General features: G+C 30.6%; 1 protein-coding gene across 1 annotated transcript; it reads left to right on the plus strand.

Annotated features, from left to right (window-relative positions):
- Positions 1-4,799: 4,799 nt before the first annotated feature.
- LOC107446432 (eukaryotic translation initiation factor 4E type 2) lies at positions 4,800-25,860 on the plus strand. Its single transcript, XM_016061074.4, has 7 exons — positions 4,800-5,043; positions 9,046-9,121; positions 15,317-15,466; positions 15,863-15,967; positions 19,332-19,484; positions 23,453-23,589; positions 25,771-25,860. Exons 1-7 carry the CDS (start codon positions 4,949-4,951, stop codon positions 25,811-25,813), a joined length of 759 nt encoding a protein of 252 aa, XP_015916560.1. The 5' UTR covers positions 4,800-4,948; the 3' UTR covers positions 25,814-25,860.
- Positions 25,861-26,687: the final 827 nt, after the last annotated feature.

Raw genomic sequence — 26,687 nt, forward strand, 5'->3', positions numbered from 1 at the left:
CAATAACAAAACTATAGAATATTAGGCTTGTTCACACATCACCTCGTAGTCATAACATAAGCGGAGGGATACACCGGAAATTTTCTAAATTTCTTCCGGTTTAAGGACGCTTGTTATTGTTTACATTAGACCACCCATCCATAATGGTCCATGGTGTAATGCAGAATTTTGACTTCAAATTTCCTCATTTTTGCGCTATTCCTCATTTTCCTTATTTTAGCGCCACGTAAATCCCTTTCATATTAACCTATAATTTTGAAACTCGGCCCGAAAATAGTGTTCAATGTGCCAAACAATCGTACCAAAGTAAATATATATAGACTAATTAGGGGGTTCGCAATGGGCCATAAGCCTTTTAATTTGACTAACCGGAAGAGTGCTCCTTAAGCTCGTGGGAACACCGTGTATAGCGTTGCCTAGTTGTCAGGGCTGTGCGCTAGTTACTTCCGTTGACCAGTATGACCTGGGTTTGAATCCCAGCCGTGGGCAATTTTCTAATTTTTTTTGTTTATTTATTTAATATTTTTTAATGTGTTTTTCGATATTTTAAAGGGTTCTATATATAAAATACTTTTTTTCCTTCGGGAAATAGCGACTAATGGGAAAAATTAATAAATTCGGGATAATATACACGTTATATGTAAATATACACGTAATTTTTATGCAAGCATTTTTGGTGTTTTTAAACAGGATTTTGTTATGTGTTTTACACTAAAATAGATTAACTTTAATTAAAACTCGAATGATAACAGAGAAAAATATTAGTATTAAGCTATAAGGTTCAAACTCGGACCGAAAGACTTTTATATAGATCTAACCGGGAGAGTTTTCTTTAAGCTAAATATCCGCACGAAAACTGTGTATGGCCCGGCCAAGTTGGTAGGGCATTGCGCTAGTAACTGTCGCAAAGCGGGGTGTTGCGTACTGCACTGGTCGTGTCGTCCTTTTGGTGTTTGAGCGATGGTTGCCCAGTCCCATACCTTGGAGCGTCATAAACCCCATCGCCACATGATTGTGGCTGTGCGACATCGAGTCGCCTACCTCTAAGCTTGGAAACACATCAACGTGTCTCGCGAAACCAAGCGCTATTGCAAAGGACAGAAAGAGATCAGGATGACCCTGCATTTGGCCAATACCATCCACTACGTATACAGTGAAAAAGCCCAATGTTCTGGATCCCAGCAGCCGTGCGTGGGGTGAGGTGGACATTTTTACATCAATCTCCCGTTGCACGAGCGCCGCCCCTTCCATGGTCTCTTTATGGCCGAAAGGCTCCATGGCCTACATCCATCAAAAGCTTTGATATCAAGTCGTCATCGATTGGAACACGGAAGGCCACTGGTCGTCCCGCGAGAGAAAATATTGGGTTCGCGTGCTGGGTGCCTTGCCGGATCTTCGAGACTGCCCCGCTTATTTGCGATGGCATTACGAACCGCATCCTGCTGGAGAATACAAAGTGTATTGGACAGAGAACGATATCATGCGCGTCTGACCCACTCTGGCCACCTTTAAGAATCACGTCGAGGCGATGATACATCAGATTGGATTGGGCAATTCTTGGCGTCAAAGCATTAAGGACGTCTACTGCACGATCAATAAACAACAAGTCTTTTAAATGCATGTTTTAAAGCACGTGACCCAAAAACAAGGCGGATGGATGCGGTCTATGCAACCATCGACGCACTGAAACGAGAAAATGAAACGCTGAAGCGTAAAATTGCAGAGTTGGAACGAGAGCAGAGATCCACCGGTAACCATTTCATTAGCGGTGACATTCATGTGGCCTCGGGTTCCATGGTCATCGTGCTATCTCACCATTACCGTGTCCAACCGTATCGATGGCTCTTAGAGGTCGGGTTCTGGCCCTGGGAATATGATTTTTTTCCACTTGTAGTTGATCTTTTTAAAATGTCACACGTTTGTATCTAGCGTGTCTGACATCCAGGGGGGTCTCATAGAGTTGGGTTGGAGTGTTTGAATGGGATTGTTCCGTTTTTCATCGCATAAAATAAAAATTGGCGTTTTTAAAAGAATATTGTATATTGTTTTATAAAAAATGATAAGACTTTATAAAAAATTTATTCTATTTTATAAAAATGTATATTATTTATAAAAAATGATGAAGATTGAAATGGTACATATTTCCAGAGTTGATCTCGTAGAGTTGGGTTGAAGTGTTTTGAATGTGATTGTTTTTTTTTTATCGTTGAAAATATAAAATGGATCCGTTTTTAAAAGAAAATGTTTATTATTTTATGAAAAATGATGTTATTGAAATGGAACAGATTTGGACAAGAATCGGGTAAGGTTAATTGATCAACCTTAATACCAAGAATGGAAATTCTTTTTTTTCTCTTGGGGCGAGAGTTGGGTCGAGCAAAACTTGTCTCGAGACAAAATTTGATTTTTTTGAAACGCAACTTTTTGGTTGTCGTTGTCATTTGGTATCGTTGCAATTTGGCGTTTATTTTCTTGGCATCATTGGCGATATCATTGGCTTTGAAAAAATCTCTTGAAGCTGAGTGTCGAGTCTCGACAATTTCAGCTCTCGACACATTTTCTTCAGACCCATTTTACAAATGATTCGTCATCACAGTGATACCACCCCAACGCAGGAACCAGGACATCTCCATCCAATTCATCTTGCAGGCCCCAGGACCTCAGACACACCATTTCAACAGCTTTTTAAATGATCCACAACCGAAACACACGTCTCAACGATTTCAAAACCCTCTGGAATTCAATCACGATTCCAAAAAGCCTCGCCCCTGTGATTCTGTCACGCTTTCAAGAACTTGGGGGATGGCCTGTCGAATGATTTCAGTTTAACCCCATGCTAGGAAAGTTTCGAAAGTGTTGGCACTCTATGGATTTGATATCGAGGGTTGGGTGATGCTGTCCCCATCCTCTGGATCCGGTGATTATGTTGTTTCGATCGGATGTCCTGCCACATTACATCCTGAAAGTGTATCTGATGAATGTGTTCTGTCGCACGACTTCCTGGAAGCACATCCGGTGATTATGATCTAATGTCCTGTCATACGACATCCTAAAAGTGCATCTGGCGTATATTTTTCGCATGACTCCTTGGAAGCGCATCAGGTAATTATATGGAGTAGATCGGATGTCCTGTCCTACGACATCCTAAAGCTGCATCTGGCGGATGTTTTTCGCACGAGTTCTTGGAAACGCATCTGGAAAGGGTTTCAATCGATCGGATGTCCTGTCACATGATATCCTGGAAGTGCATCTAGTGATCTTTCCAAATGCAGTGGCTACATAGTGTTTTCTAGAAGATTCCATTGCGTCATGATGACTTGAGCGCCCGCTGTGTGTCTATGAAAATGTTCGCACGTAGAAGAGCCGTCATTTTTTTTGACATAGAGTCGATTCGAGATGGCAAACCATTTTATTGTGAGCAATCTCCTTCCCTTGGCACCGGGTCAGGTGTCTCCATCCGATACTCTTTCCGTGCAGGTGCTGTTGATGGAGGAGCCGGAGGTCATGGAATTGGGGGACGATGCGCATCCTCTGCTTCGATTCCTCGATCCGGAAGGCTACTTTGATGTGATGCGGGTGAGGGGTTTTTTCTTGAGGTTTGTGCAGCGAGAGATGCGCCATGTGGAGGATCCGGGGAGCCCCGCTTACCGGACCTTTATATTTTATTTTATAACCGTCGTTGAACAGCCGACCCAATTTCATGGGTTTACGACTACTTACGTTCAACTCCGTAGCCTTGTAATTTTGAACCAATCCAGAAGACAAGGAAACTCCTGGATCAGTACCCCCAGAGGTATTGATTTGTTGTGGGAACATGGAGGACTTTGAGACTCGACAGATTTAACGTGCATCAGTCACCATTTACTACACGGGGAGTCTTCGGCCGGCGAGGATCGAACCCACGACCTCTTGGATAAGGGCCCAGTGCCCTACCGACCAGGCTATCCCGGCCCTTCTTACCGGACCTTTAATGTATTTGGTATGAGACGGATTTGAATTATTGTAGTGCACTGGTTTGCAAAAGGCTATCTCATGACAGAGGCATTGGTGATTCGCCTAGACAGTGAAATTCTCAATTGTCTCTTCGCGTTACCTTTTGAGCAGTGGTACTACGCCCCACCCAACACCTGCCCGATTTGTGTGGAAGAGATGGTGGAGATTCCGCACCGCACGCATTGCTAGATTATGTATATGTTCCATGAGCATTGTCTAGTCAATGGATGCGCTCCAGTCAAAAAACTTGTCTCCTCTGCCGACAAGCCATCGTCATTTAACTTTATGTCAAAGTGATTTAATTTTTTAAAATGCATACGAGGCCAACGTTGGGCGTTTGGGTGTTGACCGCTAGGGCACGCACACTGTCTTCTATTTTTGTTCGAAATGGCTTCTGCAAAGGCACTCAGTTTTTCTTTTGTCATTTTTGCTGGCCCATGTTGGGCATGGGGTGTTTGTTTTTTCATCGGACGCGTCACACATTTAAAAAAAAAAAAATACTGCGTCATGACAGGGCAGCGAGAGTCGAGGCTTGAGGAATCACTCTATTCATTTTGTCGTTTTCCGTTTTCAATTTAATTTTGTTGTTGTTGTTGTTGTAGTTAATTTACGTCGCACCAGAGCTGCACAATGGGCTATTGGCGACGGTCTGAGTCGAGCACTAATTTAATTTTGAAGGGATCACGGTGCTTAGCTATTTTTTCGAGTGACTGTAACAGTTTCTATCCTTTTTTTTTCGTTGCCACCAGGGTTTCTCAAATTAATTTCCTTTGATTTAAATATAAATATCTAATAAGATCTAATTCAGTACTTTCTTGAAGTTGGCAACAGCTCTGATATTAATCTTCATCCGTTTCGTCACTTCCGAATATTTATTGTTTTCTTGTTAAATATTTTCACATGCTGAAATAAAGTTAAATAATTCTGAACAGAATTACAGGTGATCTTCGCTTCTATGTCACGTTGTATTATAAATCTATATGATCCAATATTCCTAATTATTTTTATTTTTTCGAGATTATTGAATTCCCTAATGAACAACATCGCTATGTAAGTATTAATTTATAGAATTGTATAGGGATTTTATTTGTTTTTTATTTAATGCAATTAAAAAGCACAATTTTATGTGTAATAAATTTTATTCTGTTTTTCTACTTGCATAAGAATGTTTCTTATTTTATATTTTGAAGGCGTTTTATTTTTAAAAGATTTATCACACTAAGAGAAATGTAAGACAGAGTTGGCCAAAATTGTAATTGATTACGATTTTCAATTACAGTAATCAATTACTTGTAATAATGATTACAAGATAACATAATTTTGATTGCAGGTGTAATCATGATTACAGCTGTAATCGGTATTACAATAGTTGATTGCAGCTGTAATCGGTATTACAATAGTCGATTACAGTAATCAATTGCTTGTAATCGTATTAACAAATTTTTTATAATTTTGTTTACAGCTGTAATTATGATTACAATAATTGATTACAGTAATCAATTACTTGTAATCTTGATTGCAATTCCCTAAATTTTTATTACCACTCGTTAGTAATCGTTGTTCCAAGTAATCACAACAAAACGATTACGGGTAATTATGATTACAAGTAATCAAAATATAAGATTACACGTAATCGTGATTACAAGTAATTGTGATTACTATAATTAAGGAAAAATTATACCAGTTATTAAAGTTTGTTTTAAAAAGTGTTCTAAAACATATAAAACTTAATCTCTTATTGTTTTTTTTAGAGCAAACAATCTTATTTTAAATTCCTTTATGTTTTTTTTCCATATTTAAAATTAAGCATTTTTTTTGCCTTCTAAAAATTTCTAGGAATTATGCTTTCATTATGTTATATAAAGAAATTTATTTGTTGTGTCAAATATTTGAAAATTATTTTTATTCAAAAAATTTAAAAAGGATATAGAACAATGAAAGCTGAAAAATAATTTAAATATTGTTTGATTTTTATCATTTAACTTGCTTGAATCGTTATCAGTGGTTTTTACACCTAACTTATATACACGTTGTTTATTGTACAGTAGGGAACCGATTATCCGGAACGATCGGGACCATCGCTATTCCGGATAACTGATTTTTCCGGTTTTCTGAATCGCTACAAAAAGCCGTTTTTTTATTGTTTAACCCAACTAAAAAAAAAAAAATGTTTGGAAATAATCTTAAAAAGAAGAAAAAACAATGAAGTAATACACTAATGATTATTTAAAAAAATGATGGTAAGGTAAACATCTTTCAAAAAAGAACGTAAAATCCTGAAATCTTCTGAGGAAAAAAAGTATTTTTTTTGAAAAATGGCGGGACAATTTATCGAATTTCGTTCCGGTTTTTTGGTTTTCCGGTTTTCTGATTTCCGGATAACGGGTTCTGCACTGTATTATACATATATTTAGACATTTGTATTGTACATCTGTACATACGCTCACGTATTTACGATTTATGTATCATTATTCTATGTACATATGTATAAATGCAGTGTATATACGTATGTTCAATGCATGAACATACATTGTACACGAATGTACATCTCTGTACGATATATATATACATCTGTACGATATATGCATGTCAAATGTATGTATGTGTATATGTACTTAAAACCGTACACAAAAGTATTATGCATATTTGGATACATTCATTGAACATAAATATATTGTGTATATATTTACATGCGTTAAACATGCATATAATCAGGGTCGCCAGCCTCCTGGAAAACCTTGAGAACCTGGAATTATCAGGGAATTTTTTTATATTGGAAAAATCAGGGAAATTTGGACAGAAACCTGGAAAAATCAGGGATTTTTTTAAAGAAAAGCTGGAATTTTTTCTTTGATTTTTCTTAATTTCACTAATTTAAATTATTTTCTAATTTTCTTAATTAAAATTATTTTACCAACTGTTATACCCACTTTTAGACGAAAATTTGTTGCCAAACATCAAATTAGTAATACTTCGCTTGCACCAAAATTTGGTTCATTATAACCCTGTCAAACTCCCATGGTTTCTTAAAGAATAGAGAACCTTTCCAGATCACCTCATTCCCAAAAGGTGACCTGGTTAGCACTCTATCCATTGAGTCAAAGATGATAATATAACATTAAAAAAATAATATTTTAAATAAAATACTTTGTAATATTGACACTTTTCTTGTACCCATCCTAAACTTTGCGGGGGAAAAAGCACATTGACCTGGAAATTTTAGGATATTTACCTGGAAAAATCAAGGAAATTTGAAACCTGATTTGAGTGGCCACCCTGATATTGTACATACATATATCTGTATACATATACAGATATATTGTTCATAAATAAATCTTTTATGCATCCATGGAAAATTCATACATCGTACGTGCAAACATGGGATATACATACATTGTACACACATGCATGGGGCATACAGTGCAGAACCTCTTATCCGGAAATCAGAAAACCAGATAACTGGAATGAAATTCGGAACTGGAAATTAATTTTCTTCCATTAAAAAAATTTTTTTTCCTGCAAGATTTTCATTAATAACATATATAAGCCTGTATATAATTTTGATTTCATAATTTATTTCCTTATTTAAGCTTAAGTGTATTATTATTTATAATTTTTTATTGTTTCTAAAACTATTTTAAAATAATTTCTTAGTTTCATTTTATAAACATTAAAAAAACGACATTTTGTAGCGATTCAGAAAACCGGAAAAATCAGTTATCCGGAATCGCGATGGTCCCAATCGTTCCGGATAATCGGTTCTCTACTGTACTTTAATTGGACATACATGTATAGGGCATTCATACATAGGTACATAGAAGCAGGCATAAGATATAAATATATTGTAGGTACATGTATAGGGTGTACATTGTATGTATGTTTGTACAAACAACAAGAACTTGTATATACATGCATACACGAGCATGGATTAACATTTTACATGCACAAGTATTTGCATAAAATGCATACATTTATTGTGTACAAATGTGCATGTCTGTATAATTTGTACATACATTCATAATTATTTGATATATACGTACGTGCATATATTTTATACATACAATGTAGGTGTGTGTATGTAACTAAAATGTCTACACATATGCACTAGATAAATACATGCGTACATACTTTTTTGTAATATTCATTCGAACGTACACTGTATGTAAATGCGTACAAAATGTATCATACGATACATTGTACTCTCTACAGTAAAGTATTATCATATATTGGTATACAATAGTCTTGTAATCCTGCATTTAGATTAATTGTAATCATAATTACATGTAATTGTATAATTTTGATTACTTGTAATCACAATTACAAGTAATTGATTGCAGTAATTGGTTATGTAATAATGATTACAGTTGTAATTAAAATTATGAATGTTTGTAATCATGATTATCAGTAATTGATTACTGTTATTGAAAGATGTAATCGATTACATTTTTGCCCTACTCTGATGTAATAAAACACTATGATTACTTGTAATCTGAATTGCCGGTAATCGTGATTACAAGTAATTTATTACTTAGCAGTAATTAGCTGTAATCAATTACAGTTGTAATCGATACCCAACTCTCATGTAAGATTATATACTATTCCTCTTTGATTTTTAAATTGGAATCGTGTATTTTGGTAAATAATTTATAATGTGTCTATGAAAATAGCATTTAGATTTTATCCCTCACTATCTTTTATAATTTGATGTTAATATTTTTTTATTTATTTTACCCTATATCGGTATTATACTCATAATTTTATATACAAAAGTGGTTCTATGCTATTGAAGAACTTCATTTTACATTGGATCAAATATACTTCTATTTATTTTTTCATGTTATTTTTGGTTTCCTTTTCTTAGTTATACTAATTAAACTATTTAAAACTTTGAAAATCTTTAATTCTTGATTCGAATCTGATTAAAATTTTCGACTGATTTTTGGTAATCACCATCTCCTTCACTTCTGATTTTCTTCACATCTCTATCTGCAGCTCTATTATATTTAAAAGCTGCTGTGATTATAGGCTGATTTATATTTATTTTTATTATAGCCTGAAAAGTAAAGTATCAGATATAAGGGCACCATCACCGCCACCTCAAGAAAATGGGCATAATTCAAATGGACAGGTAAGTATTTTATTAATTGTTAGAGTAATTTTCTTATGAACATTGCATTTAAATACAATTATAATAATTGGATCAATAGTTAAAATTAGTTCTATTGAACCAATTCATTAATCATAAATCAGTTTCTTCAAATTAAAAATTAGATTTAAATTTATACCTGTAGTATCTGATACAAATTATTAAAAAAAAATTAACTTGTAATATTAGAATTTGATTTATTTATTAGATGAATCTGCTCTATTTACTTATTTACCAATTTATATGTAATATGAAAGCTAAAATTTTTTGGATATAGGGTCGTGTCACAGTTTTCAACAAATGTCGTAACAGTGACAATCTTGTCATCTAAAATATTATAAACCTTTTCTTTCCTGTCTCTACTATTTGAAATTTCAAAATAATATTAAATTTGTGTTCATCTTTACAGAATATTTATAAAAACTTCTGCTCCAATCAAAGTTTACACATTTTATGCAAATGACTCCGGTTTCCACTATTTGACGTAATGTTGATAGTTCTTTGAAATTTAAGAGTTTTTCATATAATTGCATTAGAATTATCACATTTTAATTATGCAAGCCTGTGGGTTACCTGGTTATTCATAAAGTAACTCAATACCTGTGATCTAATGCGTATGAATATATTTTGTTCTTTGATATAAAATGTAACTATTTTTGTATCAATATGTATAATAAAAATAAACTATAAATTATATACCATTATCTGAAGTTGCTTAAGCCATCAGGGAATTTTAAGCCATTTTTGCAGACTACTTTTCAGGTGCTAACTTTAGCAACACTGTTACTTTAAATTTTACTCTTTATAAGCCTCATAGCAAAATTTTCTGGGCCAGTCTGCAGTACCGGCTTCATCAAAATGACTTATGAACGAATGTGATTTTAATAAGCTTTGTTCTTACTTCTTACTATTTACCATGCTGCATTGAATTATGAACTAAGTAATGGGGTGGCACACATCCCAAATTAGAACAATAATTAGAAAATAAATAATAATTTGTATGATTTATTTTTTTAAAATTTTATAAAGTTCTTTTAGCAACTAAAGGAAGTACGCAGGGTTCCCGCGGCCTTGAAAAAGCCTTGAAAAGTACTTGAATTTCATTTTGATTTTCAAGGGCCCCTAGAAGTACTTGAAAATGATATTAAATCCTTGAAAATTTCGAAATGACCTTGAAAAGTATCGAAAACTCAGGAAAACAGCCCTATTTCCAGTATTTCTATGTTTAACTTTTTGACGCGCGTAAGTGTGAGAGAATGACTTCCCCGTCTTTCAGATGATGACACGTACTGTTTGATTTTAGGATTTTATGTATGTTTGGCTGATTTTAGGAATTTTAAATATTGGGAACTGCGCCAGATTCTGACAAAATCTCGATTCTTATTTAGGCGATTTTAATATCAATCATCGATCTTCGTATTAGACTTATTTAAAAATTATGTGCTGCAGAGATGAAAGACTTCCACGAAAAAGCGGAAATCCGCTTTTTTTCCCCCAATTTTGAAAATTTCCGACCATGTTCCAAAAACTAAAATTTTTGTGAAGTCCGATTGGAGAAACCCAAGCCGCCCGACCGATAGTCGGATTACCGCGACTTCTGCTATAGAGTGGAAAGGAGTCTAAGCGTTTCGTTACGAGCGCCGATATTTGATTTTTTTTTTTTTTTTTTTTGTTTTGTTTGGCTGATTTTTGGAATTTTAAATGTTTGCTAAAATCGCGATTTTTAATCAGACGATTTTAATATCAATAATCGATTTTCGTATTTAACTTATTTAAAACTTACGTGTCGCAATTTTTTTACGCGATTTAAAAATCGTACTAGCAATTCCTATTCATTCAATTTCAAAATCCAATATCGCGATTTGTATTTAAGCGTTTTTAAAACCCAATATCGCGATTTGTATTCTCGTGAGTTTAAAATCCAACGTCTCGATTCGTATTCACGCATTTTTAAATCCTATTTTGCGATTCGTTATCACGCAGTTGTAATATCAGATATCGTTTTTCGTATTTATACGCACGCTATTTAAAAATTACTCACTGCGATTCGTATTCACTTGATCTAAAAATTATGCATCGTGACTCTTATTTACGCGATTTAAAAATTAAATATCGCAATTTGTATTTTCGTGTCTTTAAAATCCAACAGCGTGATTCGTAATCACGGGATTTCATAAATCCAAAATCGCGATTCATATTCACGCTATTTTAAAATCCAAAAACGCGATTCATATTCACGCGATTTTAAAATCCAATATCGTTATTTGTATTCACGCGATTTTAAAATCTAATATCGTGATTTGTATTTTCGTGTTTTTAAAATCCAAAATCGCGATTCAGATTCATATTCACGCGATTTTAAAATCCAATATCGCGATTAATATTCACGCGATTTTAAAATCTAATATCGTGATTCATATTCACGCGATTTTAAAATCCAAAATCGCGATTCATATTCACGCGATTTTAAAATTCAACAGCACGATTCATATTCACGCAATTTTAAAATCCAAAATCGCGATTCATATTCACCCGATTTTAAAATCCAATTTCGTGATTCATATTCACGCGATTTTGAAATCCAAAATCTCGATTCATATTCATGCGATTTTATAATCCAATATCAAGATTCATATTCACACGATTTTAAAACCCAATATTTCGATTCTTGAAAGAAGTAGAAGTAAGCTTTCTCTTGAATTAGTTACTGCAAAGATGTGATATATTTTTCATTAGTAAGTAATTTAATAGTCGCGCCTTCCTATAATTGCTTAATTTTTTTTAATATATTAGTGGTCAAAATTTTAAAATTATATTTAAGAAAAATTTAAAGTTAACTGTCTAAATGCTTCTGCCACTTTTAATATTGAATAAAAATCTCCCAGCATAGTTAAAAGTTGCTTTTATAAATCTCAGTATCATATAGAGCACTCCCCCTCCCCTCCTCCTAGTGGCCTGCGCTGTAAAAGTTCAGCTTTTTTTTATTTTTGTCCACTTTAATGCCTGGTGTTGCAATTCGTTTTCGCGTGATTCAAAAATCATACTCGCAATTCCCATTAAAGCAATTTAAAAATCTAATATCGCGATTTGTACTTAAGCGTTTTTTTAGCGCAATTAGTTTTTCCGCAAGTTTAAAATCCAATGTCGCTATTCGTATTCACGCATTTTGCGATATCAAACATCGATATTTAAATTTCACTGTCTAAATGCTTCTGCCACTTTAAATATTAAATAAAAGTCTCCCGGCAGAGTTGTTTTTAAATATCTAATTGATATCACAGTATTATATAGAACATTCCCCCCTACCGCGTCTTCTGCCCGAATCTTTGCTTATTCAGACTTTGTATACCTAGCTTAAAATAAGCCTTAATGCAAAATTCAAACCTGACGTTTTTATGCATCATGAATTTTATTCTCGACTTGATGCCAATCACCCTTGTTGTTTTTTTTTGTTGTTTTTTTTATATATACTTAGATCACTTTCCGAAATTAAGAGAGAGCAATGGAAGTCTTATATTTCAGTACTGCTATTATCGACTAACATTTATCGTCAAACCATTTTAGTTTAAAATGTTAAATTTTAGTCTGTCTTTAACTAAAATTTAAGTCCTTGAGAATTTCATAATAAGTCTTAAAAAGTCCTTGAAAAGTACTTGAATTTTATTTTTATAGTAGAGCATGAACCCTGAGTACGTCAATCAAATCATCCACACATATATTTATACAGTTTTAGAATAAGAGGAGAAATAAAAACTCTTAGGGTAGAAATAGAATATATACATATAAAAGTAAAAGTGTATATATACATGTGTGTGTATATATGATAGATATATGTATGATATAAAGAACATATATATGATCATGGGTGCCACTCTTCAGTTCTAGGGACTGAAATCAGTCTTGAGAAAAATCAATAGACTTATAAATTCTATCAATTAAATAAATGTTTCTTTTTTTTTTCATTAGAAATTTTTTAATTTTTTTTTTGTCAAAGTAAAAAAATATTGTATCTTAATGAAAACATATGATATGGTATTGATGTCAGGACTTTAATTTATCTTCTTTTTGTCTGCTTCACTAAATCTCATTGTTTAAAGTCTTGACTGGGATTGACTGAACTTTATCTACTTGTATAGTTAAATTTTGTACTATTAATGAATCTAAGTCTGCTCTAATTTGCTTCCTCCACCATAACCTATTGTCATGCTGGTCAAAGTTAAATCAAGATTATTTTTTTAAAAAAGAAAGAAATTATAGTGCTAGAGCAAAAAATAAGTAATGGTGAAGTAAAAACAGGGATACGAATGGTTTCAGGTTGTTCAGTAATAGTTGTTAAAAAATATACAAGGTTGGCTGTTATTTTCGTTTTGTTTGTTAAAAAAACATAAAATAAAAAATTAGAAAAAATAATCAAATGATTGATTTAATATGTAGGCTAATATCAAGGAAAGGTAAATTTTGGTGTCAGTGAGCTATAAATTTCTAAAAGTTTGGTAAACAACGCTAAACAGTATTATGTGGTCAAAAAATGAGTTCAGACTTGAAATTTTTTTAGAGTGGCACCCCTGTATATGATACCGTGAATGACCAAAATCAAAAGAATGTCGACTTTCACTGGTGAACCATATAGCCGCTTTGGTGAATGTCCAAAATATTTGTTATATCCAATCTGATGTTAATTTATTTGTTGATATTATTATATTTATTCGATATTTTAATATCTGCTGAGAATAAAATAGGAGAAACAAAAGTACCAGTTAGATGCATACAGGGCAGTGGCACTCAAAAGCAATGTATACTCGACATAGAAATAAATAAAGGACATTTTTTTTTTTAATTTCTGGTATCAATATAAAAAAGTGAAAAACATCATTTCACTTTGTTTTCACTTACAATCTTAAACTCAAATGCTTATGTGCGAACATGTAGGCGGCCACAGGCTAAGTTGTCTTAATTCCTAAAGGAAAAATACCACTGCTGTTTTTTGTTGATTACAATCTATCATGCCCTCTATTTTCCATCTTATAGCTAACTATTGAGATCAACATTCAGTGTTATCAGTGAAGTCAAAAGCCATTGCCGTTCATTTCATTGTTTCCTCACATCTTGCGAAACATTTATTTTTATTAATTAACTTGTTTCAGATTTAAGGCAAGTTTATCAGTACTCTAAATATTAAAATATCATAGGAACTATTATGTATTTTTTATTATAGAATATGGTCATTCTGAAACAAAAAGTTTATTAAATATTTGGAATAAAATTTCAGTGTATTAGTTTTGATGAAGTTGGAAAAAAATTCTTTTTTAAACAGACTATAAATAATAACTTTTCAGATATGTATTTACAGGGATCTGTCTAGGTTTTTCTGAGAGGTACCTATTTTGTGAAAATTTAGACATAATTTGTGAAAATTAAAAATTTTATTAAAAAATCAACACAAAAATATGGATTTATCGTTTCTTACAAGACACAAAAATAAAATTTTAAGAAAAAGTATTTTGTGAAAGTTTTACCTAAAGTTGAATTTGTGAAGGTACTGCTAAACGGTAGTAAATTTGGCTTGGACAGATCCCTGATTTAGTTTTGTAAATTTATAACTTAGTTGGTTTTTCTTTTTGCTCTATTTTTCTGTTTTCTCCCTGGTGAAAACCCTACCTTGCTCTTACTAATATGCATGGATTGGAATTAAAAGAACCTTTATAAGGAAAAAATTATTCTTGTTTGATCTGTATAAAAGCATGCTCCGTCTATCAAGTTTTAAGATAACTATTAAAATTTGGGCTCATATTTTCAGAATTATTTTGAAATATTTTAAATGTATTCTCAAGTGTAAAGATATTAGTTGGTAACATGAATTTTATGAAATAAGTATGCCTTTAAGTTAGCATTAAAAATTAAATCTTGATGAATAGATTTATTCAACAAAAAAAATCAATAATACTTTTAATTTTTAATTGATTTAAATAATTTTTTCCAGAAAAAAATCACTTTATTTAAATCTCTGCAGCCCGTATTATGAATATTTCTTTATGAATATTTCTTTATATAATGTCTTTCTTTTAATTGCTATAGAACTGAATGATGGTAAACTAAGAATTTGCCGTATTAGCAATAAATATGTCTGATAAATATAATATTAGTGATATAACAGTTATTTTAATTTATCATTTGCAGCTAGAGTACATTGAATTTTCTGATCCTGAAGATGATGAACACAGACTTCAGTGTCCATATGTATTATGGTTTTCTCATCGACCTGGTGTTAAACAAAATAATGTACAACCATACGATCAGAACTTAAAATTAGTTGGTGGTTTTAATACAGTAAGTTTGTTAATTTTGAGTTACTTTCTTTGAATCTATTAAAATTTGCTTAAAGATAAATTTGTTTTTAGAATAGCCTCAATTTTTATGTTTAAGTTATTTCATAATTATTGCATTTTTTAAATAAACTTAGCTAATGTTTTCATGTTTCTCAATCACAAGGCTACAGTAGCAGCAATGTAGGAAATGCTCAAAAATTTATTCTATGCTTGAACAGCTTAACAGCAAACTAAATATTCACTTACCACATAAATTTAGCCAAAAGTTTTCCTCTAGTTCTTTATAAACATTGCCTTTTAATAAACGCATTTCAAAATTTTTAACTTAAAGTTTGATACTTATTTTTGTCGATCAATAAAGATACTTAACGTTCTGTGTTTTTTGAAATTATTTTAGGTTGAAAGGTTCTGGGGTCTTTATGGGCATTTAATTAGGCCATCAGACATGGCTGTTCATAGTGATTTTCACCTCTTCAAACATGGAATAAAACCAATGTGGGAGGTGAGTAATTTTTTCTATTCATAGAATATTTTGATATTAGTATAGTTTATGTAATACCTTGTAGATTTTCACCGATGTTTCTGTCAGTTGCTTCAGAATTATTAAAATATTCAATAGGTTATGACTAGGGTTAGAAGTTTTTTGCAGTACAAATTAAACATGCAAGAAAAGCACTGTCTTCAAAACATAACTACACTATTTTTTAATAAAATTACAAAGTTAAAAAAAAAATTTTAAATTTAAGCTTTCTTTTAATTTTTTTTATAAAATTGACCTAAGATTCATTTGGTTCAAACATAATACTCAATCTCTAAACTTCAAAATTTAAAATTTTTTTTTTTCAAATTTAAAAAGAAACAAAAAAATTACCTTTAAAACTAAAACTTCAATATTTATTAATGCGGGAAGAATAAATGCTATAAAAATGGATGCTATGAAAATAGGGTTAAGCTCAAATGCCCCGTGGGGTAATTTAAGAAATCCTTGGCTGCCTAGTCAACACACATCATAGATCGATCTTATCGATACTTCTTGGGGGTAATGTCATCTTTCAATCGTCATCAATACAAAATAAAATTCCACTTGTGATGGTGGAATCTAGCTTAAAAAGCTTAGATCTTGATCGTGTTTATAACAAAAACCGTGGATTTTTGAAAAGTCATTTTCTGTGATAAAAGCTAAAGAATCATGGAAAACCCCAGTTTATCATAGAAATCTGGTATTGGAGCCCTTAATCCTGTTGTGCAATTTAAAAATCCCATGAGGTGTTCACATGAATTAATAATCACATGTCATGCTTAAGGGATTTAAAAATTTTTTACATGATCTGTATTTGTGCAATTTAAAAAGTCACACATTGTGATCTGGAATCTTGCAATTTAAGAATCACTTATCGAGATCCACAATTGTGCAATTTGAAGATGAAACATCACGATTAAATTTTAAAATTACACATTGCGATCCGCATTAGTGCAATTTAAAAATCACATCAGGTTTTGTATTCGCATGATTTAAAAATCTTACGTGATCACTTCTTGTGACCCACATTCTTGCAATTTAAAAAATCCATCAACATGATCCTTATTTGTGCCATCCCTATTCCTGCAATTTAAAAAATCTCACATTGGGTTTTGTAACACTTTACTTAAAAGTCAAACAGTTCTATCCTTATTTGCGTACTTAACAATGGATTAACATTATTTAAAAATGTGATTTTTAACATTATTTAAAAATCACACTGCAGTCTACATTCGAAGGGTTTGAAAAATCGCACAACATGCTCTGAACTCATATGATTTAAAAGCCACACATCAATATTTTTAATCCAAATATTTTAAAATCATATGGTGTGCTTTATACAGGGGTAGTTGTATTCCAGGTTTTTCGTATCATCCCTCCATGTTCAGAAACTAGTAGCGAAGCATGTGATTTTTTTCGCAGAATTCTGAGTTTATCAAGACCATTGATTTGCAAACTTCCTCGAATCAGAGCTTATAATCCGACTAAATTTTCACTGCAATTCAAAATTTAGAGTAAGCATTAAGTTCTACAAGAATATAAATTTTAAAACCTTCGGTGAATCGCATTAACGAGTTGTTTTCAAACACGTGACTCTTCTGCAATTATAATTTTTGGTTTGTGGTTCATAGTTTTTAATGTTTGAAACTATGCAGTAATCCTCTAAAATCGATTTTCGTATTTACCTGATAAAAGTTACTCATTGTGAATTGTATTCATATGATTTAAAAATCGTACATTGTGATTCATATTCAAGCGAGTTTATAATCCGATGTCGCTATTCCTATTCACTGGATCTAAAAAATCATTTGTATTTACGTGATTCAAAAATCCAATAATGCAATTTGTATTTTCACACTCGTAAAATCCAATATACCGATTCTAGTAAGAACTAAGTTTTTTCTTAAATTAGTTACTATAAAAGTGGGATATTCCTTATTGATAAGTAATTTAATTATAAAAAAAATTTATTGACTGTGAATAGTATATAAATTGATAACTTATCGAGTTTTCTCATCTTCCTTGCAGTTTTTGTAAAAATAAGCCGCCATCACTTAAACGTAGTGCCTTTTTATTTTTTTCGGAAAAAGATTATTTTCTTCGCCACCTGTTTTAGTTAAAAGTCCATTTTGATTTATTTAGTTACTGATAATTATTTCATTCCTTCATTTTAGAAAGATTTATCTTATGTTGTCTAGTTATATTGTTAAAGTTCCCGTTATACTTGGCCCCAGAGATATTCTCATCTTTTAATTGGCAGAGGTGGTATATTAATGAAATTTTTAGTGATTTTACATCCTTAATATCCTTTTTTTTTTAGTTTACTTTTTTTTAAAGAGAATATACGCACAGACATTGTCTTTTAGCTGGTTTTTAATTATTTTTCGAAAGCTTCTAATTTTTCTGTTATTTTGATAACTGAGAATTCCTTTATGAAATATACACATGAAATAATATAGTAATTTAAAAATTTGGGATCAAAATCAGTTATATAATATTACATATTTTGTTAAATTGAGTTTCCTTTCCTGTGAGGAAGCACCTTGCCCTTTTTAATCCTAAGGAGAACTGTGGAAAAGTTTCCTAAATAGTTTCTTAATAATTAAATAACCATGACTAGAGTGTAACAAGAAATTTTACATTGATAAGGGTATTAGAATAATTTATATGTGAGCATATTATTTATGCACAACCAGTCAAATAGTTTTTTGCATTCTCTAATTTTAAAAAAAATATAAGGATATTTAAAATTTGATTTTTCTGGAACTACTGTACTGATTTGGTTGAAATTTTTATTTTGTCCTGAAGAATTACATTCATTCAAACGATGTAAAAATTTGTAGACCTCAAGATTAAAAGATTTTTCATCCATTATTGAATAAATTTGTTCGTTATATTGCTGTATTTAAGTTTTTTTTCTCTATCTGCAATGTACTTTTATCATTTCAGTATTTTAAGTAAAATTGCATTTTTAATAAATATTGCAGCCACTGTGGCTGGGTTATATTTAACAATTTCTTGTGATTTCTGAATCTTATCTCTCATGTTAAAGGAAATCTTGTATTAATCAGAAGCTTTTTACATGAATAGAAATTTTTTCCCACCCTGAGCATGTGTAGTAAAAATCTAAATGCAGAAAAGACTTCTAAATGCAAAAAAAGTTTCTAATTTTCCAAAAAAGAAATGGATCATTATATTGATTATGTAAATATCATCATTTGTATTATGTTCCTAAATTTGCCTTTTTCTTTCTCATATTTACTTTAACTTAAAAAAGGATTATTTTGTATTCTAAATACAATACATAAACATATTTTTAAATGCTAAGTTCTTCTATACTTTTTAGGATGATGCAAATAAAGATGGAGGTAAGTGGATAGTAAGGCTTAAAAAAGGTCTTGCATCTCGTTGTTGGGAAGATTTGATCTTAGCAATATTAGGTGAACAGTTTTTGGTTGGTGATGAAATATGTGGAGCTGTTGTTTCTATTAGATTTCAGGTAAAAAAAAAAAAAAAATTCTTAAATATATTCCGGTGTATAAGTTGACTTTTCAAACCTTCAAAATTTTATGAAATACAAGGTTATAAAATACGACTTATACACTGGTAATAAAGTTGGACATTTGGTGAATGTGAAATATCAGTGTGTTGCAAACAATGAAATAGGTATCAAAAACTCTGTATCAATATACCTTTATAAATTACCTCTTCCAAGAACTATTTTGAATATGTTATGCAATTTCACATTTTCTCTCATATTTTCTTCAAATATAATTGTTTTTTAGAAGCAATGCTTTAGATTACATTTAGAAAAAATTAAGATTAAGAAAATTAAAATAATTTATTCAATAGTATTACAAAAAATATAGCATGATGAAAACTTTTAAAACATACCATAAAGCTGCGAATTTAAAGATTTCTGAATGTAATCTGTGTTGGATTCATCGGCGTTAGCAGTATTGTCATATGGATTCAGGGATATGGTTTTTTTACCGTTTGCCAGATTTCCAGCTTTATATATATTGTAAAATTTTCTGTATTTTAGTCAGCATTTTGAGAATCTTGCATTTTCTCAATAATGAACCACTTTTCTTATAAAAGCTACTTTTTCTCCTTTTCATATAATGTATCACTGTCATATGACTTCTTTTCACATCACCTTTTTGATAATCCAATAAAATTGATCTTTTACTAGCAGGGTTAATACAGCTGCAACAAAACCTACTTCTTACAGCATTTAGCAACAAAACCAATATGTTTTTTTTTGCGACATATTGCTCCAAACTGGAAAAATATCTAACCAAATACTTTGAATAAGATTTTGTGACTTTACATAATGATTTTTAAGTCACAAATTTTCATTCAATTAGATTTAAAATTTAATAGTGTATGTTACTAATGTAATTTCTATTACACTAAGATGTTTTTGATTACATTCATCGTTTTTTATTTAATAATAAGAATTTTTTTAAGGGAGTTTTTCATTTAACATATCACAGTTAAAAGTGATAATAAAAATAAAAACTGTGCAAAGCAAACTTCAAAGTCATGTTGTTCATTTTGAGGTAAATCAAATAAAAATTAAATCAATTAAAAATTTATATAATCAAGTAAAAATTTTAAAAAGAATTTTTTTAAAGGAGTTTTTCATTTAACATATCACAGCTAAAAGTGATGATATAAAAAAACTGTGTGCAAAGCAAACTTCAATATTAATAGTCATCTTGTTCAAATTGAGGTAAATCAAATAAAAATTTGAAGAAATTATGGGCCACAATAAGCAAATGGATCTGAATATATTTTTAAAACAGAAGCATTTATTTTTAATTATTTTTCTTGAGTTAGTGCTGTGAACAGATTTTAAAAACTTAGGAAAATGTGTAACAATAACTACCAAAGAAGGTAATTATAATAAAAGAAATGAGAAAAAATGTATTTTAAAAGAACGTAATTAAATTTGACTAAACTCATTGTATATCAAGCAGAAAAAGACTACCATATTGACAAAGAGGATTTGATTTTTCCTTGTTTCATATAGCAGCATTACATTATGTTATGGGTAATACCAGTTCATTTGGGTGAAATGTATTTCAAAACTCATAAGGTCATCCTTTTTATAGTAAAATGATAAGAGATCTCCAATTTCAGTGCTTTAACTTTTTTTTGCGTGTGAGAAAATGTTTACTTTCTATTACAGTAAAGAATCAATTATCCGGGACCATCACTATGTCAGATGCTGAATTTCCCATTTTTCTGGCTCAACTAAAAAATGTCATTTACTGATGTTTTATCAGATCCAAATTAAAATGAAAAAGAGTAACACATTTTAAAGTAAGAAAAAAGCGCTCTTAAATTTTTAAAAATGTGGGAGAAAAAAGACATTTTAAAGATTGGAAACATTTACCAGTTTAAATAAGAAAAACAAGTTTAAAACATACAAAATTCAAATATTTATTTTTTTTAAAAATTTCATTCCACTTTTAGCTGATGAAATTCACTTAACACATTTTAACTAATCTTAACAGAAGTAGATGATGAATTTCTACTAATCTATGAATTTCTGAGATCTATCTTTACTACTGAGATCTATCTACTAATCTATGAATATCTGAGATCTATGAATTTCTGTAGATCTATGAATTTCTGTAGATCTATGAATTTTTGAGTTATATAGAAAATAAGAGAAAAGGGGGTAAAAGTCCTCCTGAATCATCCATTTCACAGAAGGGGGTTGGAAAGGATTGAGACAGGTCAGGTAGTTGTAAAATTACGTTGATGAAAATAGCAGGATCATCTTATTCATTTTTGTCACTTCAAAAATGGATAAGGAAATAAAAATAAGGTTTGAACTTGAGTAACAATTCCAATATTGCACAAAAAGTAATTAGTCATAATAATGTATTATCTAAAATTGTAAAACAATAATTTGGCATAATGATTCAAGGATAACAAAAATTGAGAAATTAAAATAGATCTAAAAAAATAAAAGCTAACATATCAATAATCACATAGCAGAAGTTTCAAGTTCCTTTACTCGGGCATCCAATCGAAGAATCTTGAGGATGCACCTAATGACGGTCCAGAAAAAATAATTTTACTTTCAAACGAAATTGTTGTTCATTTTCCAAAATTTAATTCCAGATTCTAAATTTAACAGGATTCAAGTTAAAAAAAAGATTCATTTTTATTGTTCAAAGCATTTCTTAAAAAGAGTAGCAAAACTTTGCTGCATTTTAAATTAAGTGTTACCAATTTTTTTTCTTCTCTTTTTCGAATCACTTAGTTGGTACCAATGATAAAAATTTATTAGTTTAAATTATTTCAATAAATTATAAACTTTAGTCACAGTAGTCCACACAAAGCTTGATTGTTCTTGTATTTTTTCCTCCACAGGCACAGCCAATTATGTTTTGAGTTATTTTTTAAATGATCAAATGCAGCTTAACTATTACTTTATTTTTGAATTAAGAAAAATAGCCATATTTTAATCGTCTTCGTGATCCAATTAATAATTTGTATTTCCATTTCACTTTTTCTTAGTAAAGTATAGGGATATATTTTCCTTTGTTACTTCTTACCGTCTGTTCACTGGTGTAGGTGTGCAATGCATTCTCCCTCCTTCTTGTAAATCGAAGAGAAAACAAAATCAGCTTGCCACTCCTTTATGTTAGATTGATGACAGTTTATCAGAAAACCACAAATTCTTTGGGACACACAGTAGAAAATAAAATTTTTTTCCTTTTCCTGTCCCGTCTCAACCGAAAGATTTTCTAGGTTACGAAAGAAGATAAATAACCCACCGACAATTTCCTCTACTCAACTTCAAGGATGTGTAAAATTTCTGCTTTTTTTTTTCTTCTCTCAATCGTTCTAGTTCGAAATGGCATGAAAACCAAGCAAAATTTTTCTAGATGCCAGATAAATGGTCCTGTACTGTATTTGAATTCTCAAAGGGGTATTATATATGCTTTTTTTTTAAAAAAAATAATGTGTTCTTGTGCCTGTTTATAAGAACTTTTGAATTATATGTAATAGTAGCAAATAAAAATGTCATGATTTGATAGTTATAATGTATGTCTATGGATGATGTGTATATTGAGATTTTAAAATAATAAGTGACAAAAATACTCCATATTCAAACAAATTTTCCTTTAAGGAAACATTAACAATAAGAAAATTAATAATTCATTCAGAATTTTCTTTGCTCATGGAAGTAATATATATTCTCACTGCATATTTTTCCTTTTACACATAACTATTCCTTTATTAATTTCTAGATCTTCCGAATCAGAAGCTGTTAACATGCCTATCAGGGCATATAAAAAATTTGAAATGAATCGAACCCTGATAGGTAGATGATATTTTTGGACCATTTTGTTGATTATCTGTTGATAATTTGGATATAACTGTGTTTAAGTGCATATTTAGTTTTTGTCAGAAGATTAAAAGCTTTTTTTTTTTCAAAAGGAGGATATTATATCTGTGTGGAACCGAAGTGCTCGTGACAATCACACTAATGGCAGAATACGAGATACTCTTAAGAGAGTTTTAAATCTTCCTCCTAACACTGTTATGGAATATAAAACACACAATGACAGTTTGAGGTGAGTATTAATGTTATTTTCTTAGCAATAAAATATCTCAAGTATTACTGTGTGCACATATAGCATTCACTAAATTAGTGAATGTCATTAATTTCTCTGATGTAGATGAAGAAGAAGTTTAGGGGTTCAAACTCCTCTCATTGAATTGGCCAGTTTTTGATTTTCTCTAAGTACTAATTTTAGAAAACATCTTCAAAATAATTTTTGCACTTTTTTAAAACTTAACTTGCTAAAGTGTTAACAACTGGAAGCAGAGTTCCAATTCAATTCCCAGCCTCTCAGAACACACTTGGCCCATTACCTGTGTCAACATTATGAAATGACTTTAACAAAATGCATGGATGTTGTTTTTTTTTCCACTTTTTGATTAAGATTCTCTATAGTGGTTACAAAATGACAATTGAACTTACAATTGTAAGTATTAGTTTTCACTTTGCAAACACTTAATATTTTTAAGAATATTGTTAGAACTTTAAATAATTTATGTAGTGTAATGATCAAATCATTATAAATCAACTGAATTAACTACTATAGTATTATTAAAGTATACATTTTCTTATTTCTTTAAATGTTCAAACAAAAAATCTGTCAGAGTCGAATGATTCAGCAACTTTTAGATTGTGATTATTCGTGTAATGACTGTGGTGTACTGCTTCTGTTCTTTTTTTTTTCTCTTCAACCCTCTCATATCACAAAGCCAACCATCTGGTGCCCTACTAGAGCTCTCTGGGGTAAAGTTTCATCAAGAAATGACATCATGTTAAGTGGGAATTTCATTTTCGGCACCATGAACCTCCTTGAAATGTTTTCCTGCAAAAAAAAACTCAACCGGTTTTTTCTCCAGCTTCTGCACAAAATCGTCATTTTTTGATGGAATAATGATTATTGACAGCACAGATTAATTTCTTAGCTTTTTTCACAACAGACGATAACAAAACTCTTAAAAGAAAATTGTGCCCAAGTAATTTTCAAGACAATAACCGAAAGAGAAATATTTTGTTTCATTAGTACGTGTGAACGAAGATATAATTTTAGAGTTGACTAAGAAATTGCTGTCAACAAAATAAAAATTATAGTTTCAAGTCTCATTATATAATAATTCTTACTATTTCAATGTTACAGGGTATATTCCCTCGCCAATACCTCTTTTTAAAGTCCCAATTATTTATTTTTTTAATTCTTTCTAATCACTTTCTCTCTAATCAATTTCTATCAAATAATTTTTTTTTTTCGATGCTACTTCTTTATACAATGCACAAATGGCAATACATTTAAAAAAAAATTGTAACAGAAATGTATGATAAAGAAGACATATTAATTACAATTAAAGATGTGAATTAGAATAAAAAGGTTTCAAAATACATTTGGCATAAATATTTATTTCTTTTACTAATTTAAAAAATTGTTATTCTCCTTCTTCCATTAAAATATATAGTATAAAAACTGCAAAAGTAGCTCCTTGTAAGTTACTTAAAATGATTTTACTAATCACCTAATTTTTTTTACACAAATCTATGAATTAATGCCATTTCATGTGAACCTGTTTATTTAATTATCTATAAAAAGTCACTTTAAAAATGAAGCAAAGTAATAAGTAAAGTAGTAACTTAAGTCATATTGTTACAAATTGAAAGGAAAACTAATGAACTTTTCTGAAATTCAATTAATTAATTTCCATAAGACCAATGTGTAAACATTACTTTTTCATCCAAGAAAATTTGATTTCTTTTTGCTAATTAGTTATGATTTAGAATCAAGTATAAGTAGTGGTCTGTCCACATGCAGTACTCATGTACAAAATTTTGCATTTTATTTCAGCTCATTTCGTAATCTTATAAACTCATTCAGTTTCATTTTATTCATGCTAATGTTACCGCATTTGAAAAGAAAATTGTGCGATTGGTTAAATTATAGCCCTATTTTTTAGAGCAGTTATCAGGGAATGTTTGATTTCAAGTGAGTGTTCATGGTACAGTACTGAGCGTTTATTGACCAAACTTTCCCATGGTTACTTTCCAGCCGAAAATCTCTATTCCATTCCCAGTAGCTCATGGTAGGGCTCCTGGTTTATATTTAATTTATCTTTGTATGCATAAATGTGAAAAGTGATACTTTAGTGCTTTTCTATTGATAATGTAAATATGCTTCATTTAAAAACATATTCATTATATTTCCTTTTAGGGACAAAACAAGCTTCCGCAACACTGATGTCTTTTTACAGTAAAATTGTACATATTTTTCAGATCATTAAATTTTTTAGAGCTTTGCTAATTGGCTTATTCATATTTCACCATAAATGAACACCGTGACAATATCTTTGTCCAAAACACATAATATATGGTATTAGGTGGAAAATGTCATATGGCAGACTCTACATAAATTTTTTAACAAATATTTTCATGAAGAGGGTGTTATTTAACACTATTTTACAAAAATTCTTTTTCCAAAATCCCTATATATATATATATATGCATAGAAATTTTTGTTGAACTTTCAAAATATATTTTGTCTCCACTGACGGCCATTTATTACTAAAATTGAGATGACTATGACTACTATGTCAAAAATCTGGTGATTAATGTTTTGAAGAGTCGTCATTTAAAAAAGATATTGTTGCCAGATTAGGGAGTTGGTAAAAATTTTGGTTTTAAATAAAAATTAAAATATGGAGTTTTGAAAAACCATCATAAATGACGCAGATTATCAATGGGTTATAAATCATAACTATCTAAAACAAGTGTGAAACTCTTTAGCCTTTTGATTTCTTCTCTCCTCCAAATTTAAGTTTTATTTTCTAAATTTCCTATATGTAACAATAATTTATCACAAAATTGTCTACTTTTTTTCGTGAATTTAGCTGTTTAAAAGAAACTTTTTTTTTCCAATTTTCAAAAACAATGAACTTAACTTCTGCCTTGAGAATATTGACATAATAAGTATTTTTTTTATTCACTTTCGTTTCTCAATTTTCACTATCCTTGATTTATTATGACAAATTATTGTTTTATAATTTTGGATGATGCATTAATTATTAGAAACAAGACGTTTTTTACCGTCTGCTATGTATATTTGACATCTATTGACGAAAAAAAAAAATT

Source organism: Parasteatoda tepidariorum, chromosome 11 (genome assembly GCF_982258835.1).
Source record: "Parasteatoda tepidariorum strain Cologne lab strain chromosome 11, Ptep-v5.0, whole genome shotgun sequence".
Lineage (NCBI taxonomy): Eukaryota > Metazoa > Arthropoda > Arachnida > Araneae > Theridiidae > Parasteatoda > Parasteatoda tepidariorum.